This window comes from Carassius auratus, chromosome 45 (assembly GCF_003368295.1).
Source record: "Carassius auratus strain Wakin chromosome 45, ASM336829v1, whole genome shotgun sequence".
Taxonomy (NCBI): Eukaryota; Metazoa; Chordata; class Actinopteri; order Cypriniformes; family Cyprinidae; genus Carassius; species Carassius auratus.
In genome coordinates, this window is record NC_039287.1 from 15,923,409 (window position 1) to 15,944,346 (window position 20,938).

The 20,938-nt window shown below is 38.4% G+C and overlaps 1 protein-coding gene across 4 annotated transcripts in view; it reads left to right on the top strand.

Moving 5' to 3' along the window:
• Positions 1–20,938, top strand: part of LOC113063417 (AT-rich interactive domain-containing protein 1B-like) — a 73,535-nt gene that overhangs the window by 42,964 nt on the left and 9,633 nt on the right. For 2 of the 4 annotated variants that reach the window (XM_026233789.1, XM_026233788.1), the window contains exons 5-11: positions 2,602–2,845; positions 4,282–4,371; positions 5,635–5,805; positions 14,621–14,963; positions 16,316–16,456; positions 17,658–17,785; positions 19,419–19,525. In XM_026233789.1, the coding sequence (XP_026089574.1) occupies positions 2,602–2,845; positions 4,282–4,371; positions 5,635–5,805; positions 14,621–14,963; positions 16,316–16,456; positions 17,658–17,785; positions 19,419–19,525 (1,224 nt within the window). The remainder of the gene's footprint in view (positions 1–2,601; positions 2,846–4,281; positions 4,372–5,634; positions 5,806–14,620; positions 14,964–16,315; positions 16,457–17,657; positions 17,786–19,418; positions 19,526–20,938) is intronic. The other 2 variants (XM_026233791.1, XM_026233790.1) reach the window with 1 other exon arrangement.

The following is a 20,938-nucleotide window of genomic DNA, read 5'->3' on the forward strand; positions in this document are numbered from 1 at the left end:
CAGCACGCTCTAATTGAGAGCCATTAGGACAGTTTTGAGACCGCTTATATTCACGTTACAGACCAATAAGATATCAGTCAGCATCAGCTATATGTGTCTGTATCAGGTCAGTAAGTAGCTGACATGTCTGTTTCCAATGTGGAGTAGTGTTTTAAATGAGTCAAAGTGTTAATCCTGTAGTTTAAATGTGCTTACGTAAAAAGCCTTAATGTAGTTCTGTTGTGTTTGTTTTATTTTTGTTTTAAGATGAGACATGATATTCGTTTAGTCTCTTAAATTAGTTTCTTACTTTGTACTTCTTTAATAGGCCTTATATGGCGATTAGTAAAAAAAATACTTTTGGGCTTTGTATTTTGATAGGATAGTAAGTTGACGGGAAGCAAACACAATCAAGGAAGGTCCACGGGCTGGGAGTCAAAGTTAGGATAACTGAAGCGCAACGGCACTACATGTCAATGTGCTGCCCACAAGGCTATCAGTGCCAACAGATAAGAAGAAAAGAAAATGCCATTGAAAATTTTCTGAAGACAGACAGTTCCATTCAGTGATTCATTCACTTAACCCTCTACCCCCAGTTCAGTATTTACATTTTGCTTCTCACTTGTATTTTACTCTACAGGTGAGTTGTTTTGATTCGTATCTTTACAGAAAACGTATGCTATTATAATGATCAACAAGATTAGTATTATGGGGCATACACGCCAAACGCGGGGCATCGTATCTCTAGACCCGTGAGATCACGCGTCTGATCCATAGTCTGAACGTGTCTTTGCATTGACTTTGTATGTAATCTACTTGCGCAAATCGTTGAACTCGCGTTTGCTATGTATGCCCAATCATTGTGTTAGAAGACAACAAATCCCATCATTCCATGCCCTTCCTAGCGTCATCAAACCACGCAATTGTTATTGTCTTGGTAGTGCGCCCTCTAGTGGCAGGTCCTAAATAAATAAACACAGAAAACTTTGAAAACACATTAGATATAATTTTAACAAAATAAATACAAAATGAAATAAATAAAATAAAACAGAATGCTTTAAAAAAAATCTCACAAATTTCACATTCACAATAGCTTGCTAACAGGCTATTGCAAAAAAGAAAATACATTATATATATATATATATATATATATATATATATATATATATATATATATATATATAATCTCGTAGAGTCTAGTCATTGAGTACTCAACAAACAGATGAACTTGATCACTGCGCCTTATTGCTTTGCTTACTCTATATGACTTATTATGAAGGAAAGCAAAGGTAAACCCTTCCGCTCCCGTGAGATTTACGTTGGGTCCCGCGGGTCCCGTGGGTCCCGTGGGAGCCCAAACCCAATGCAGCCCTCTAGTATGTACTAGTGATGATCTGTTGTTGAAGCTCAACAGCCCCTGGTCATGATGAACATCTCCTGGTGGTGGATGAGAAGTTTTGACATTTAAGTGAACTATCGTTTTAAAAGTATTGAAATTAAGTGCGATTGAAGATGTTGGCTCTGTCCCCATACCATTAACTTCTTATGAAATGTGAATTGTGACCATCGCCTTTTTTGAGTCATCTGGAAAAAGAATCCATGATAACATTAACAAGCTGTCTAGCGTAACTGGAAAAACAGAGGCTTTCCAGTGGAGAAAGTTACTGCTGGAAGTAGTTGACCCACAATCTTCACGACACTCCGTCATCGAGACCGATATGTGGTATTGCATAAAGCTGAGCATATGTTCCTCTTCATCCTCAACTAGGTCATCACCATTAAGCCTGCAATGTGAAATTCATCTCTTCTGAAGACCATCTGAGTTTCCATCACAATCCTCCATTGCGCTCGAGCTGGAACCACTGGCTCATGTGTTGTGGAATGTAAAACCTCATTGGAAAGTTTTTTCCATAGTTTTTCAGCATCACTTGGCTCGATGTACTACACGGCAAAGGAAATCCGTTTTATTTTTTCCTTATTTGGCATAGTGCTTATTATTAGTTACAGTAAATTTGGGGTACTTCTGATGGCTTGTATTCTCAGTGTTGTATTTGAGACCATGAGGAATGACAGTAAGCGATCATTGAGATTCGACACCCAGCAGCTCATCGAAAGCTTGCCAAACTACCACTCTACCACTCTAGATCCTTTTGCTGCAATCCAGTCCAGGAGTTGTTATCACCTCAGCAATCGGAAACTAATTTCAGTTGCACGGTTGATTACGATTATTTGCAGACATGAACTCAAGAGCCGTTGGCCTAACTTTGTTTTTGGCTGCATCCAAGATCAACAGTCGGGAAAAAAACTTAGACAGGCCCTCTAAGTGGTTTATTTAAAGGATTTAGATTCACACTGGTTGTAATTTTAGAAAGGATACAATTTAGTATTAGTGCACTATGTTCAGACTGACTGGCTTGCTGCTTCAAAACTTTTGTCATTTTGACATTTGTTTGCTTTCTCCCAAATTACACATTGCATCAAGTCCATTAACACGATTCACTTTATATCACCTAGAGTACTTCCAAAATACATTTTAATAAACAGCCTGCTGTGGTTTCTGGAATCTTGATATGATAATGGTACAATCATCAACTGCCGTTTCTTGTGTTTTGTGAACATCAGGATCTATCTGGCTCTATAGATGACCTCCCCACAGGAACAGAGGCGGGTCTCAGTTCGGCCGTCAGTGCTTCGGGTTCCACCAGTAGCCAGGGCGAGCAGAGTAACCCGGCCCAGTCACCCTTCTCACCCCACGCCTCGCCCCGAGTCCCCAGCATGCGCAGCGGGCCCTCGCCCTCACCTGTCGGATCACCTGTGGGCTCCAGCCAATCACGTTCTGGGCCCATATCACCTGCCAGTGGGCCAGGTAAAAGATTCTGTGTGAGATATCATTTCTTTTTTCATAAATAATTCAGGGGGAAATGAAATATGTATCTGCTGTTTCATGCTCTGTTTTAATTTATTTTAATAATTTGAAATACTATTTGTGATATAATGTTTGAATTGTATTGCCAATATGCTAGAAATACGCATCCTAATAAGCAACTAGTTAATACTGAGAACTGGTTACTGAAGTGTTACTGATTATTCTGAAATAGAAAATAGAATTTCCAGTAATATTAAAAATCAATTTTTATTCAAATGAATGAAAATTAATTTCCACGTGTCCACATAGAAGCATTTTTTTTTTCATTTGTATGACCAAGTAATTTTATAATTTATTAATCAAAATAAATGATTAATTATTATTTGTCATATTTTTTTTTATTTCTGCATTTTCTGCCTATGCCCACTGTGCGTGTTTGGGTTTGGTGACATTTCTTTGGTTAAATCTGCTGAAAATGAGCTGCTGGAATCGCTTTAGAAACAGACTGAATTTCTCTCCAACTAGACACATATTCTTGATCCTCTGTTGTGGATATTTTGGGAAAAAAATATTATTGTTGTGCTAACTCTGACGTACCCATTAGCTACAGCCTTCACATGTGTGTCATTTAATCGTGCCACCGTGGAGCAGTCGGAGGGCGAGACAGCAGTGGGTCAGCGGCAGGATTCAAGAAGACTTTAAAAAAAGTCACTCCATCATTAAAATAGTTTTGAAAGTCTGTTAGCAGTTTGGAGTCACTTTGACACAATTACTGTCCTGCTGTGTGCTCCATTGTTAGCCGGGCTTCTGTGATAGGCGGGCTGCAGAGGGCTTGGTGGAGCTGAAACTGCTGTTTTTTTCCTTTCCGTTTCGGAATGTCACTAACAAGGTCCACAGGAGAGCGTTTACCCTGCTGCACACAAAACTGCCTCATCCCTACTGGGAGCACCGGTGGCCATTAGCTGCATACAGTGACATGTGATCTGTGTGCCATTACTAGAGAACCAATGACAGCGCTTTTACAAAATATACACGTTCTGTACATACGAGCACACAAAGTTGCTCCAGGGAGAGAAACGATGAGCCTTAAACACCTCCCATGGGACGTGTGGTTAGATATTCTGCCCTCTAGACTCATTTATCTGATATTTATCATGAAAAGGAGCTCTCATATGAGACCATTAACTGCGTTTGTAGTTTTGTGCATGTGCACTGCAAACATATATTTTTCCTTATCAGTATTTTTGTCTTGCTTCCCAGTAAAATATCTAAACGTCTTTAAAACAAGATAAAGATGTTAAGAATATTTTTCAGAGAATATGAGTTGTGTTTAATTTTTTTTTTGACATGCAGTAATTTTCAATATTTAGATATTTTACTGGTAAACAAAAATACTGTGGGTTTGTGCACACATGTTGTTTTTTTCCCCCACACAGGTGCACAGATGGCCCCTCAGACCCCAGGGAACGTTCCAGACGTCGGCACCCATTCCACTCACAGTCAGTCGCCCATGTCTCAGGAGAGAGGTGAGCCATCAGGAAACAGAGAGTTTTAGTGAACACCCGACAGCTGTATTTTTCATCTGTCCCATGTAATGTGCATCAGCTTGTGTTCGTTTTCTAGCAGATGAATCGGTTCAGATGAATTAACTCAATTATATGACATGTACGATGTATGTTATGGATGTTTCTTCCTGCATGGATGATCCACTTAACAGTGTAATGCTGCAAAACCGTTTTCCATGAGTAAACAAAAACTTTTTAAACATTTGGCAGTTGTCTGTTATTTGACACACTGAATGTGTGCATTAAATGTTAGGGACCCACTTTATATTAAGTGGCCTTAACTACTATATACTTACATTTTAATTAATAATTTAGTACAATGTACTTATTGTGTACATACATGTTTTTACATTGTACTTATATTTATAAAAAAACTACATGCAATTACATCTGTATTTAATTTCTGTGATTACATTTATAATTACACTGTTGACCCATACTTTACACCTAAACCCACCCTTAAACTTACCCATACCTCCAACCCTCTCCCTAACCTTACCCCATCCCACCTCAATAGCAGCAAGTGTTTTGCAATACAATATGAACACGATAAGTACATTGTACTTATTTTCATGTAAGTACATAGTAGTTAAGACCACCTAATATAAAGTGGGACCAATGTTAGATTACAGCAATGATAACAAATAAAGATTTTAGCCTCCGGGTCCATAAAGAGCTGGCAGAGTTTCAGGTGGGCAGTAGTCCTTCACAATCCATTGCAAACTTATTTTCACGTCTGGCTTCAGTTTTGTGCAGAAAGCCCTCTTGTAATAACCCAGTTCTCTTTCAACATTTTTACTTGCTCATTATTCTGATTCACTTGGAAATATAACAAATAACAGAAATAAAATGGGTTATGAATACGCCGAAGATTTTTTGTTATTTTGTTATGTAGCTAGTGTAATGACTTGTAAGTAAAATTGCAAAAGATATTTCTTAGTTGTTTTAATAAAAATAAAATGTTTTCTGATTTTTAATGTTTGATATGTGAATCCTCCATTTCTTTTCCCTACATTTTTCCTTTTCTGACTAAATTAAGTAAATTAACATCAGCTGAGAAATTTCAGTGGTCAAACAAGTTTTGTGACAAAACATGTTATTTATTAAACATTCATAAAAAATGACTAATGCCTAATTCTCTTTAAAGTGACAGATGATTTAACCAGTGATTTTAACCATTACCTTCTGTTATTGGTAATGTCTTTTTTCTGTTTTACTTCTTAGGATTTGCACCTAACATGCAGCGCAATGCCCCTGGTCCCCAGTTTGGAGGCCAGCAGTCAGGACCTTCAATGTCTCCACACTCCTGTCCCACTGGCCCTATGCACCATAGTGTGGGCTCCTATCAGCTGGGCCCTTCTTATGGGCCCCAGAGTGGCCAGTATGGTCCTTCAGGTAACATGGAAGGATTTCCTTTTTTTATGCTCCAAATAGTTATAACAAAACACTGCAGAATTATAGACCCCTCACTCACTCTTGTTTTGTTCCAAACCATTCACCCTGCGGATGATAACTATAACGATAGCAATAAAGTTTTTTAAATCATTCTAATTCTATGAGATGTTGACGCAACTATAATAACACAGAGGAGCGATATTGTTGTAATCAGTTCCAACTGAAGAATGATTAAAAACAGCCAATGAGAATCCACCCAACTTTAAAAAGCTTGAGCGTTTAAAGCGACAGACAACTGAACTGCACGCACACTTATAATAAACAGAAAGTTATAGTCTGTTGATGTGGATGCTAATATTGTTGTAGTTTAATGATAATTATATAGTTATATTTAGCTCTTGGTGTGAATGGGCCTTTTCTGCTGTGAAACACAAAAAGACACTTTCTGCTCTTTAGTGACGAGGGGCTGTCATGCTCATAAAAAGCACAAAAAAGCACCGTTAAAGTAGTGGTCCATACGTCTTGAAGGTGTTAAACAATTCAGGGATTTGTTTACACTATATTGCAGGTCTTCTGAAGTCATACGATAGCTTTTGGTAAGAAACAGACAAAATATTTGCCTTGTGCTATACCTCTCAACTCATTTTTGTCATCACTTTAACATTCACGCATGGTGTGTTGCGACTGATTAAACATGCAAAAACCATTTCACGTAAGTAAAGTACATTTTTACAGAGTTTATATTTTTTGGTGAAGTAACACTTAGTGTCTGTTGCTGTTTCAGCTGTGTGCATCTGTGAAAGAGACCCCATTAACAGGGCTCAGCAGCAATTCATCATGAATGTTATGGCGTGCTGGTGTAATAAATGAATAGCTGCAAAGCGCGCCTTTCTAATGTCATGGCCTCCACTCTGCCTGATTGATAGTCCCTGTTGTCCTGTACTTTCATTCAGATGACTGACAGCTGGCTCAAGACAACAGGGGTGCAGTATGACACTGACTGAGCTACATTCTTTACTCAGATTGATAGGATCCATGAAGAGATGCCACAGTCAATTCATAGTTTGGAACAACATAAAATGTAGCATTTTTTGTTTCCTGAAGTCTACTTACAAAACAAACATTCATAATTAAGTTTTTTTTTTTTTTTTTTACAATTTTCCACTCTCACTGACTCATGCACTTGTCTCATAAATCTTGCTTTACATAGATTCATCTTGGTAACAGGTAACAGGGTTCACAATGCATTCGTCAGTACAGTGGTGCTGGATGCAAGTAGAGTTTCGGCACTGGGACTGCACATTAAGCCCAAAGTTAGGCTCAGCTTAAGACGTCACACCCACAGACCGTTGGCTGAACTTCTGATGCGCATGGCACACAAAATTGGAAACACTTCAGGAGTTTTGACGTCGTCATCGGATTGGTTGAATTATACAGGATTTCCAGATGACACATCTTTAACTTTCCTCCTGGAAACAAAGATGCCGTGATGCCAAACCCCCACATGGAAGAAGAAATGCGTTGTGTTTACAACTGTGATGATAAGTGCTTATCATGATCAAATAAACGCTGGATTTTCAAAAGTATGTGAAATATGTAAAGTTTGTGCATAGACTATTTTAAATACAACCAAGAGTTTTACACATCGGTCTGTTACTGTGGGGACATTTCCACCCCCCTAAACATGACACGGCACAAAACGAATCTTGATTGGTTGCTTTATATGTCAGTAATATGGCCTCTTGGGCAGGCATTGGCCATTCAAAGTGACCAATGTTCCCAGACCTTCTGCCGTCAGTCTGAAAGTCTGGCTGCGCGAGACTAGCTCAAAGTATACTTCACCCATTTGTCTTCCACAACGGTCCACACTGTCTGCACTGTCTGTCATTTCCGTCATCAGGTGTGTCCGCGGGTGCGGTGCGACATCAATATTGAGACAGAAAGAATCCACTACTACACATGTGTTGAACTCGTTTGTCTACGCTCATCCACAGTTGAGTATACGTTGACATGTAGACAATGTAAAAATGTCTCACTAGCTAACCCAAAACAACTATTTTGATCAGAAGGAGAGTTGTCTCAACTGCCGACTGTTTTTGATGAAATCTCACCCTCTTCTGCTGGAGGTCCGTCACATATGGCAGAGGTATGAAAGTTTTTAAGTTTTAAGCAGGACAATGGCTTGTTGCTTCTTCAGAAGCTCATTGGTCACTGCCACGGTCAAATGATCGTACCACCAAATGAACGTTCATTTTGAACGAGACGGAAGTCGATTTCAAGTCAGTAAGGCCATTAACGCAGCAGGGAGTTGAGTCATTGCGGCTGTTAAGGCTCCCCTGCTGAGATCTGATTCTCCATCAGCTATGTAAATGAGGATTATGATTGAAAATCTGCTGAAAAATCAGCTGGCATAAACATTGACCGTCGTGCAGTGCATTCAGAAAGTATTTATTTTACATTTCTTTCCACATCAATCTACAACTCCAAACCCCAAATGATGACAAAGAAATGCCTTTTTGTGATAACTTTGCAAAATTATTACAAAGAAAAAACTGAGAATATCACATTGCATACACAGTTCTTATTTGAAGTACTTTTTGGTTATGAGGCGACAAGCTTTGCCCACCTGGATATGGTTTTCTGTCATTCTTCACTGAAGATCCTCTCAAGCTCTTTCAGTTTGGATGGAGACTATCGATGAACAGCCTTTTTTCAGGTTGCTTGAGAGATGTTCGATTTGGTTAAAGTCTTGCTCTTGCTGGGCCTTCCTAAGCCTTCTAGTTTCGTCTGTGTGGTTAGTGTCAGTGTCCTGTTAGAAGGTGAACCTTCGACCCATCTGTGGTCATCAGGTCCACACAGGATCTCTGGAGCTTGGTCACCAAGACCCTTCTCCCCTTTGGTTGGATAACCAGCTCTAGGAAGAGTTCCAAAATTCTTCCATTTAACAATTATGGGAGTCAGTGCACGAGAATTCAAGCCAACTCAAGCCGGCACAGACAGAAGGCTGTTCTAATGTTACGATTTCTTACATGAGTATTCAAATGCACAAATATTTTCATAACAACGTGAGCCACTTAAAAGTAAGAATATTCAAAATGGTAAATAAACGCTTACATTTCGTATATCTGCGTATATTTAATATATCTTTGTCTCCTTTTGAAAAATATACCTGCTAATATAGGCAGTTAATGCTCAGAACGCAACATGCTAGTTTGCAGTTGGCTGTAGTCTGTGCGTTGTGTTCAAGCGCAGCTTTTTTTGGTTTAGACGCAGTTTACGTGAGTCTGCTTTTGTCATCACTAGTTCTTTGAAGTCGGGTGGGTGTGTACAAGCCTATAGAGATATATATATATATTAGTGCTGTCAATCGATTAAAAAAAATTAACTAATTAATCGCACAATTTTTTAAAATTAATCGCGATTAATCGCAATTAAAAGACTGAAACTTTTTGGATATGTAAATGTAAAATGTAAATAATTAATGTAAACTCAAGACAAAGAAACTATTTAAATTCAAAATATGATTGTTTATTGGAATTTTTGTTTAACTTGTAACACAGATTTTCTCATGTAAACAACATACCTGCAATAAACCATCAATATCCTCCAAATTAACTGTTGGCTTGAAAGCCATATTTATTACAGAAATAAAAACACAGGCATGTAAGTACCATTTGAATTTCAAAACAATCAATGCCAATAATAGACAAAAATGATTTCCATGTTGAATTCTAAGTGGACTGCAAAAAAATTCCAAAGTATAGTCATTGCCAGTGCTTTAAGTGGGCCAGTACGCACCGGTACCGCCACTTCCAAATATAGCTCTTGAGCGTACCGCCACCTCTCCGTGCGCCCAGAACGTGCTTGTAGCGTACCGGTACGCTCATTTGGACATCTGTTTTAATAGAGGTTTTAATCTTTCACCTGCACTGCCGATTTTCAGAGCGCCCTTCACAATGCAAGCTTCCTAATTCATCCCACCCAGAGCAGAAACTACATTACCCATTCACCCTTAAGTTATACAAGTGAATAGCGCATGTGTCGCTTTTCCCACTGTTAAGTGTCAACAACTCAACGTGGCCGGAGAAGGTGTGTGAAACTCGTTGTGAGTTATACTAAAGCAAAATCTTAAGTATTTATTGTCTGATAAACATTAAAAACTGTCTGCGGAGGTTGAGTCGTCCTGCAGCCCCCGCCGGCTGCTCATTGGCTGCAGCATCTTTTTTCTAAGTTCTAAAAAAATACCGTAGACGGCAAGGCACAAATTTAGATATTCATTTATCTAATTAATCTATAGCCTATGCACAAAAACAATATGATCTTTTTGTCCCCTTTTTGTTTTAAAGCTTGATGAAGAGAGAGAGCGCAAGTTGCTGCAGCTGAGGAGGACAGTGATGCACGCGTACAGGAGTGATTGACAGTTCGCGGCACTGTGTACAAAAAATACTCCGCTACACAATTATTTCGTTTATTTTCGTTTAAGCTTATTAACGTTAGCGTTACAGAAAGGTCTGATTTACGCACTGTTACAGTCATTGTTTTTTTTTGTTTTTTAAACAATGACATTTGAGTTCATGATTTTAATGTTGCTGTTTCTTGTGGCAGACTAAATGAAGAGTAATGTTTCTTGTGGCAGACTGAAGAGTAATCCGGCAGAGTTTTGTACTGAAACTTTCCGTTTAAAAGTCCTTCCTTGGTCTTATCCATATTTCTTTGCACGTTGAACACACATAGGCCACAACTGGAAATAAAAAAAACTGCAACCGCGTTAATTGCGTTATTTTTTTTTAACGCGTTAAATATTTCAAATTAATCGAATGCGTTAACGCGCTAATTTTGACAGCACTAATATATATATATATATATATATATATATATATATATATATATATATATATATATATATATATATATATACAGTCTTGTTCAAAATAATAGCAGTACAATGTGACTAACCAGAATAATCAAGGTTTTTAGTATATTTTTTATTGCTACGTGGCAAACAAGTTACCAGTAGGTTCAGTAGATTGTCAGAAAACAAACAAGACCCAGCATTCATGATATGCACGCTCTTAAGGCTGTGCAATTGGGCAATTAGTTGAAATGGGTGTGTTCAAAAAAATAGCAGTGTCTACCTTTGACTGTACAAACTCAAAACTATTTTGTACAAACATTTTTTTTTCTGGGATTTAGCAATCCTGTGAATCACTAAACTAATATTTAGTTGTATGACCACAGTTTTTTAAAACTGCTTGACATCTGTGTGGCATGGAGTCAACCAACTTGTGGCACCTCTCAGCTGTTATTCCACTCCATGATTCTTTAACAACATTCCACAATTCATTCACATTTCTTGGTTTTGCTTCAGAAACAGCATTTTTGATATCACCCCACAAGTTCTCAATTGGATTAAGGTCTGGAGATTGGGCTGGCCACTCCATAACATTAATTTTGTTGGTTTGGAACCAAGACTTTGCCCGTTTACTAGTGTGTTTTGGGTCATTGTCTTGTTGAAACAACCATTTCAAGGGCATGTCCTCTTCAGCATAGGGAAACATGACCTCTTCAAGTATTTTAACATATGCAAACTGATCCATGATCCCTGGTATGCGATAAATAGGCCCAACACCATAGTAGGAGAAACATGCCCATATCATGATGCTTGCACCTCCATGCTTCACTGTCTTCACTGTGTACTGTGGCTTGAATTCAGAGTTTGGGGGTCGTCTCACAAACTGCCTGTGGCCCTTGGACCCAAAAAGAACAATTTTACTCTCATCAGTCCACAAAATGTTCCTCCATTTCTCTTTAGGCCAGTTGATGTGTTCTTTGGCAAATTGTAACCTCTTCTGCACATGCCTTTTTTTTAACAGAGGGACTTTGCGGGGGATTCTTGAAAATAGATTAGCTTCACACAGACGTCTTCTAACTGTCACAGTACTTACAGGTAACTCCAGACTGTCTTTGATCATCCTGGAGGTGATCATTGGCTGAGCCTTTGCCATTCTGGTTATTCTTCTATCCATTTTGATGGTTGTCTTCCGTTTTCTTCCACGTCTCTCTGGTTTTGCTCTCCATTTTAAGGCATTGGAGATCATTTTAGCTGAACAGCCTATCATTTTTTGCACCTCTTTATAGGTTTTCCCCTCTCTAATCAACTTTTTAATCAAAGTACGCTGTTCTTCTGAACAATGTCTTGAACGACCCATTTTCCTCAGCTTTCAAATGCATGTTCAACAAGTGTTGGCTTCATCCTTAAATAGGGGCCACCTGATTCACACCTGTTTCTTCACAAAATTGATGACCTCAGTGATTGAATGCCACACTGCTATTTTTTTGAACACACCCCTTTCAACTAATTCAACTAATTGCCCAATTGCACAGCCTTAAGAGCGTGCATATCATGAATGCTGGGTCTCATTTGTTTTCTGAGAATCTACTGAACCTACTGGTAACTTGTTTGCCACGTAGCAATAAAAAAATATACGAAAAACCTTGATTATTCTGGTTAGTCACATTGTACTGCTATTATTTTGAACAAGACTGTATATATATATATATTGAATATTTCTTCAGGTGAAATCCAAAAGTGCAAAAACATCTCAACGATAATCCAGAGATATAGTATGTACTTAACCGAAAATTTTCTTAGCAAATGATCTGAATACTTTTGTCAGTGTGATATTTCAGTTTGATCTTTTTTATGAAATTTGCAAAGTTACTACAAATCCATTTATGTTAGCATAAGAATTTAAGGTTTAAGATGCATTTAACGTGTATTTGATCCGCAGAGTTTCAAACGAGCAAGGAAAATTCCCTTTTCCATGATATATTCCCTTTAAACAGACTCGAAGAATAGGCTAGATGTTGATATGAATTGAGTTGAAGGCAGGGAAAGTGGGAAACCTTCGAGTCCTGTTGTGTCAGAACAAGCTTTGACATTTTGTGTAGCTGAATTACAGAAACATGGGGGTCACTGAAACAAGGTGAGATACACATCTTTATAACTCACAGCAGGCATCACATTGTGTTCCCATGTCCCAACCCCTCTATGCATCGCTCACAGCGCCGGCTGCATCCTTCACATTCATGGCACCTTTCCCTATTTTTCACCTGAGGGAATGTCGGGATTAACAGGGCTGGAGGAAAAGTCACCACAGAGTGTCTGACAGCAGTATGGCATTTCTGTGTAATTGGCATTGCTCCAGGTCCATGTCTACATTCTTGCAGGCTGGAGTGCCTGTCCTCCCCACCGTGAAGGAGCTTGTTAAGGGTCTCGATTCAGTGTAACTACAGAACGGGGGCAAAAAAGCCAGCATCCTCCAACCTGCTTCATGTGATTTTGGAATACATTTTTAGTCCTTTTTTTACACTGGGAAAGAGGAAAACATGCCAAGACTCTCTGATTTCCACGGGGAACTCTTGAAAACCCGAATGAGCCAGAGAGTTCAACGTTTCGACAGCTTGAGGAGTGGAAATCCCAGTTCTAATTGTGACTGAAATGCTGCTTGGCAAAGTCTTCTTGCCAAGGAGCGATCTGGGCACGCTTAAATTTATGCCCATTATGCACATCAGCATATTAGACTGAACTTCACGTGGTGAACATGATGTCTCGTCCCCTGAGAAGCTTGACGAGAGAAACTTGGCGTCCAGTGGGTGTCAGGCTGAATGTCCTCAGACGGTTCCTCTTGAAACATGTCATGAGGAGACATACTTCATTAACAGTGAACTCTCTGATGGCTTGCTGGGGCTTTGTCCCACTAGTTTTGAAGAATGTCAATTTGGCGGAAATGTGTCCAGACTTCACTGCCTTCCAGTGCTCACCAACAAAGATCTGATCATTTGACTGTCTGAGAAGGAACGGTGAAAGAATAGAATGATGTACTGTATGCAGAATTTAGACTTGCCTTCAAAAGTAAACAATAGATCGAAATGGACCCTATTTATGCAACCTCATGTTGTTTCAAACGTGCATTATGTTCTTCTGTGGAATACAAAATTAGATAATTTTATGTGTAGCCATTATATTGTGACTTGCTTTATGAAGCTCCCAAGAGTGTCAACGTAAAACTCCATACGGCTCACTGATCATTTTCAAGCATTCAAGCATTTCAAGCATATTTAAGCAATTTTGACAGTAAAATTGTGACTGCCACCCATGTTCTCATTTTGCACCATCCAGTGCATTAAAAAACACAATCCAATACAATCATGGCCATTCATTAATGGATTCAAACTCTAAGGCCCCATCCACACGGAGAGGCGTTTACCTGTTTGTGCATAAATTTTGCATCGTATAGACTTTTCAGATATTTTTTTAAACTGGGTCCCAGAGTGGATAAATCTGCGAATCCGTAAATTTTCTGAAATGATGACGTCATCAGCCCATGTCTCGCCCCCTACATCACGCAACAGAAACAAAAACATGAACAAACACTGACAATTGTCTTTTTATTAAATAACATTAACACAGATTAATAAATGTATTGTTCCATGTTTGTGTGTATACCACGTGCAAGGTTTAAGTGCAAAAGATCGGATAGGGAAAGCTCTGGCTTTGTGTGGACATAGCTTAAATTGGCCAAAATCAAGATTTGGAAATTGAGAAACATTGCAACATAGATGACATTGTAAATGTGATTGTGATTTTACCTAGAGAAAAGCAAATATGATGGAATGGAGCCAAGTGCAGGGGTCTTGAGATATGTTTTGTTAGCAAGTTCAACTATTTGAACTCTTAAAGGTGTCATGCATTTTTGTATTTTGTAATGTTGCACTGTATTAGGGCTTTTACATTAGTCTCTTTTATTTTTAGGTAACTACCCACGCCCTCCTAACTATGGCGGAGCACCAGGTGCCAACTACAGTGGCCCTGGCCCAGGCATGGGGAACAGTCTTGGCATGAATGCCAGCAGTCCAATGCACGGGCAGGGTCCAGGGCAACCCTGTGGCTCTATGACCACGGCTCGAGGACCAGGGCATGCAGTTGGTGGCCGGCCGTACACAGCAGGCTCCAGCAGTGTGGCTCCAACATCTCCCAACATGCCTCAGTCTGCTGGCCCAGGAATGGGTCCACCTCCTCCCAACGTCAGTCGCAAGCCCCATGAGAGTGGCCCTACATCTGCCCAGCAGAACCCAGTCCCCTCTGGACAGCCCAGGTAAATCAGAGCCCTCCTGCTAAACTAGAACAAGATGGCATGTTTGGTCTAGGTTGCGTAAATAGTTAAAGGGATAGTTCAACCAAAAATTTACATTCTGTCATTATTTAATTGCCCTTAAGTTGTTCTACACTAATATGGTTTTCTTTCTCCTGTGAAACACAAATGAAGGTGTTTTGGTGACCAATGACCATTTTTTTGTGTGGACTATCCTAAAAAATTCAACTCGAGTCAATTAATTCCATTTGGGGAAATCTGGTCAGTAATGAAAAACAAACAAAAAAACTCTCTGTTTAAGTTGCACCAAATAAAGTTTTTTAAACCTGGACAAATACAATCAATATAATTTGGGGTTCCCCATTTAGATTGTTACAGCCAATACTGATTTCTTGTCACTTAATACCGATTCAGGTTCTGTTTTAGTTTTTATCAGGAGCTTTTTTTTTTTATAACCAATTATGTGAGCTCACGGTCACAGTTAATTGAATTAAAGGAATGCCAGCTGTTGTCTTGATCCTGTAGTTTGTTTTTTGACAAAAACACTGTAGCTTGGTTAAACTAATGAACAGATAAGCAAACAGAAATGATTCATTATTTATTCAAAAACAAATGTTTTAATAAAAACAAGCAAGCAATGGATAATCAAACGTAATATGTCAGTTTTGCGTTTGTATTCATTATTATTTATTTTTGATGGCATTCTCCTCCTTTTGATTGGAGGTTGGTAGTATTGATTCCTCTTTTTTGGTTTTTCTGGAGTTTCAATGAGGGGAACATGTTCTCATGTGAGGCAAGAGTGGAGAGAGAACAGCAAATGAGTATGGACTGATTTTGTATCACTAGTTCACCCCAAAATGGAAATAATGCAATTATTTGAAGTTGTTCCAAACCCGCATGAGTTGCTTTCTTCTGTTGAACATAAAAGAAGATATTTTGAAGAATGTGGGAAACCAAACAGTTGCTGGTCCCCACTGATTTCCATAGGATAGGAAAGAAAATAGACTATGGAGGTTAATGGTGATTCATACAAGAAATAATCTCTTACAGGTTTGAATTTTTTTTTGTTACACATTATTAATAAGTTGAAATGTTCACCATACCTTGCTGAAGCATCATGATTCAGAATGGTCCCCCTTTGTAACCTTTATGCATATTCAATACATCATTTTGCCTATGCCTCAGTTGTTGACTACTATTTAACAGTCTATTTGGCAATATGTCACCAAATACTGCGAAAGGCGGCGTTTTGGACAGGGCCAAAAATGGAATTACTCAGTACACCTTAGAGTTGTCATTTCTGTTGAAAGTGAACAGGCACCAAGGAGACTCTAATGCTCTTCCCCCTGCTCCAGGCCTCCCTTTGGCAGGTCCCCTGTATACCCTGGCCTGTCTGGGCCTGGGGGACGGCCAGCCTCCTTCCCTATCCCTCACCCCCATCACCCTCACTACAGTTCTGGGCAAGGCCAGGGGCAGCCTCACGCTGAGCTGTATGGGTAGGTTCAAGATGGTTCACCCCTGGCTGGATGGCTTTAGTCTGCTTGAGCCTGCTCGCATCCGCTAGAAACGACACAAGCCAAGCGCTCTGCATTCACCTCTCCTTTCTCCTCCACCATGGCTGTGTTGTACTCTGAGCATTTAAGAAAATCAATCCTAGTTTTTACACAGATAGGGGAAGCATCCTCTGGAGAGAACGGTCAGTAGGTTGGAGAACTGAAGCAGCAGCTTGTGTAGCTAAGACTTAAAGTGAAAGAGGAAGACTGCAAGTTTAAAGCAATAGTTAATCATAAAATAGAAGTTCACAGTTCATGGCTTTACAAACCTGTATGCTGTTTTTCTTCTTCTTCTATGGATAACAAAAGGGGAATTTTTGAAGAATTTTTACACAGCACTTTTCCATTAAAATAAACCCTGTCCCATTCCAAAATGGACAAAAAAAATAAAAGTACCATATGACTTGTGGACAAATTTCCATGTCAAAGCATTTTTAACCATGCATCTAAACTGAACAGCTGGCCTCTGTTGATCTGAAATCTAGAATTGGCACATTTACAATGTCAGAAGTTTGACATCTGCCAAAACGGCATTGGTTCTCACGTATGTAGAGAAAAAGAGAAAAGGATTTGAGAGCTGTTGCAGAAGGGAATATTTTCATTGAATAATGACTTACATTTTAGTCTGTTTTCACATGAAGTAATCGGATGAAAACGTCATAAGACGTAGATAGCAGAAAAGAGCTGCCTGAAGATGTTTAAAACAATTAGCTTGCATCTTCCATGAAAAATATATTAGCATATGAGTTTGGAGCAACATGGACTGATTTTTGTGTGTGCTTGTCCTTTAAGATATGATCAAACTGATTTTGAAACAGCAGCTCTCGTGTTTGACAGTGTGCAAAAACGTTAGTTTTTAGCTAGTTAGAGTTCATGTGTGATCCGCAGATAACCGTCAGAGAAAATGTCATATGTAAGTGAAACATGGCGTATAGAAAACACAGGAATTACTTCTTTTTCCTTTGTGTATTAATCGTGAATGTCTTAACCCCTATCTGCTGTCCTTGCATATTTGTTGCTTGCCAGCTGGAAGAAAATAAAGAAGAGAATGCGTGTACTAACAACTTACCAATGTACTCTTCACAAATAAAGCAGGCTCTTCAGCTTGGTTTGTGTCCTGATGTTTGTGTGCTGTTGTCTATAGGCCAGGAGGGTATCAGGGAGGGTCCCACATACTCGGGATGGGTCCTGGAGGCCCCTACAACCATCCACCGAGCAACAGCTCAGCCAGAATGACCCCTCAAGGACCGTCCTACAACACAATGCCCACAGGTGTGTGTTTAGCATATTCATGAATTCATTCATGGATGAAGAAATTGAAGATGTGTAATCATTTTAGAGCTCAATAGATTAGTGTCAGTAAGAATTTTTTAATGTTCTTGTTTCTTGATTCAGCTTTATTTGATAAAAAATATAGTAAGAACATTGATATTGTCAAAAATGATCACAATTTCAAATAACTATTTTAATATATTTTAGTGGTCGTCTGATATATATCGCCAAGGCCGATATTCTGCATTTTTGTAAATATCGGCATCTGCCGATATCTTTTTCTGCTTAGCCGATGTGTTTGAGGTGAGACTTTTATTTTGACGGCACTAAAAGCGGCAGCACTTGAGCGCACACAATGCTCACACCCTCTCTCTTGTTCGTCGTTAACAGTTCTTTCTAATACGGATAGAAGTCGGATTAGAACGGTTAAACAAAGGAATTAATGTATACAGAAAGTATTATAACGATTGCTTTTATATTAGGCCTATTAGTAATAGAAAGGCAAACATTATAATACTTTCTCATTTGCCATCAGAATTAAGCAAATACACATTTATATAATTTAAACAAATCTTTGATTGACTAATAGACATTTAATTTCACAAACCTTGCAAACTTAGTCGAATCCAGCTGTGAATTTTTATCCAGCATGTTCGTGTGTTCTCTGTGTGACGGTCCGCCCGTGTGAATTGAATGCTTTAAACTTTAAACTCGTGATTTCAAATTATGCTGCATTTTATGCATTTGCTCACTGTCTTATTCATGCCATTTTCACTGTGTGCTGTACGTAAAATGAGGGTTATGCTGGCTTTATTTGAAAAATATTATTCCCAGTGCACACAAACTTCCCAGAATACTGAGTGCCCCCTATTGATTAGTGTTTACTTCCTTTTTATTATATTTTTATTAAATATTCATTTATTTGAGAAAAATACCGTCATCTAAAGTATGTTTATTTTATACATTTATTTTTTAGTCCATTGTCAAAAGATTTCAGATTTCTTACATATTAATAATAATAATAATTTTTAAAAAAATCATATCGGCTATCGGCCTCCCTGCTTTCCAAGATATCGGCATTGGCTGTCAAAAAACACATATCGGTCGACCACTAATATATTTTAAACAGTAATATATTCCTGTAAAAGCAAAGCTAAATGTTTCTGCATATACCAATTTGCTGCTCAAAAAACATTTTTATTATTATCAATGTTGTGCTAGCTGCAATTTTGTGGAAAACAAATACATAATTTTTTTCAGGATTCTTTGGTGGTTAGAAAAATAAAATAAAACCGTTTCTTTGAAATATAAATATGATAAAGCATTATAAATGTCTTTGTCACTTTTTGTCAGTTTTATGCATTCTTGCTGAGTAACTTGATAACTATTAATCTCTTAAATAAAAAAAAAAACATACTCTAAAAGTTGAGCTGTAGTGTACATCAGTAATTCTGTTTCACAAAGTACTTTATTTTTAGACATTATTTGAAGCTGGGAATTAGCATTGCACCAAGTTAAGACGTGCTGTTACAGAATAGATGCACACATACAGTATACTTTTGTTTGGAGGGTGTTGATCAGATGTTGTGCAGATCTCTGGATGTTGCCGTCTCAGTGTCTGAATCTCCTGTAGGGCCCATGACAGGCTCAGGCGACAGCATGATGCCCACCGATCCCAAACTGAGAGCTGAGCACAAGGAGGAGGGCAGCACACCCACCACAGAGCCTCCTAAGCCAAAGGTACGAACAGAGCCTCACTGAACATGTTCAGAAGATGCTAACAGAGAACTCTCCTAAACCTTCTCTGTTGAGGACTACACGTGACCACTGGCCTTTGTTTTATCAATTACTTATAAAGGTGAATCACACTTTATAAGTTAATAACAACTCAGTAAAGGTGAAAAGATCTGCTTTGGTCTGACACTGTGCCCTAACAAGGAGTGGTGTGATTAAATGTAGTCTAGTTATTAGAGTATAACCATAATAATACGGATTACCAAAAATCCACCAAATTTAGATCTCCAATTTGCAAGCACATACATGTTTGGTGGAGAACTTGCAGAAAATGAAAACCATTGACTTTTTTTTCTAAATTGACATAGAATCAGATTGTGACCCAATTTCCGATTTCATGATCATTTTGTGAAGAATCTTAATCAAATTGTTGTGAGAGGAAAGATTTACACCCTACTGCTTGCAGTTCTTCTGTTTGATCATTTCGTTATTTATACTCCCCAAACTGAGTGCTGAAAGTACTCGAATAGTGTTCCATTTCAATGTGTTATTCAGTAAACAAAGGAATATAATTCTCTCATGTGTCCCAGTGAGAACTCTTGTAAGCTCTGGAAGACCTTATTTCACAATTTTCTTCTGTATAACTCGTTCTCTCCAAGCCATTGCCCTTACTTTCATCAGAACTTCATTGTGTCATTAAGTTCAGCTTTCATTTGATTGGTTGAAATATGGCGCACCAGCAGAGCGTTCTCTCTGAACTCATCTATCCATTCTCGCTTCTGGATGTCATTTTTTTAGGGTTTTTTATTTCAGCTGTAATTCATCGTGATGTTTTGGTTTGCCCCCTTACTGATTAGAGGGAAGTAGTTCTGTCACCTTAAATAATTCTTAAAGAATTCCCTCTCTTCTCATCCTGGTTCACAATAATCTCTATACTTTTTTTTTTTTTTACCTCATGGCATCATTCTGGAGCAGAGCAGATTTGTAATAAAGCATGTAGAATACATCAGAACAAACAGAAGTGCCTTCAAACATTGATCTTTACATCCTGTCCAGCAAGCTTCATATTTTTCCTATTTCTTCTGAATTTATTGTGTGTGTGTGCTCTCCTGTAACAAGTATAACAAGTCCTGACATTACTTTCCAGTAATTCCAGTACTTTTAGTAAAAAACATGAGCTTGGTTCTGCAAGAGAATTTCGGTAACACTTTATAATAACTGCATGCTATTAATCATTAGTTAAGCATTAGGAAACAGATAATTCATCATTTATAAAGCATTAATAGACATTTATAAGCAGCTTATAAATACAGATATAAATGCTTTATACCTGATTTAAAAGCATTTCTATAATGTATTTAATTATTGTTTTTTCATACTTTATTAATGATCAATTTATCATTTCTAAATTAAGTATAG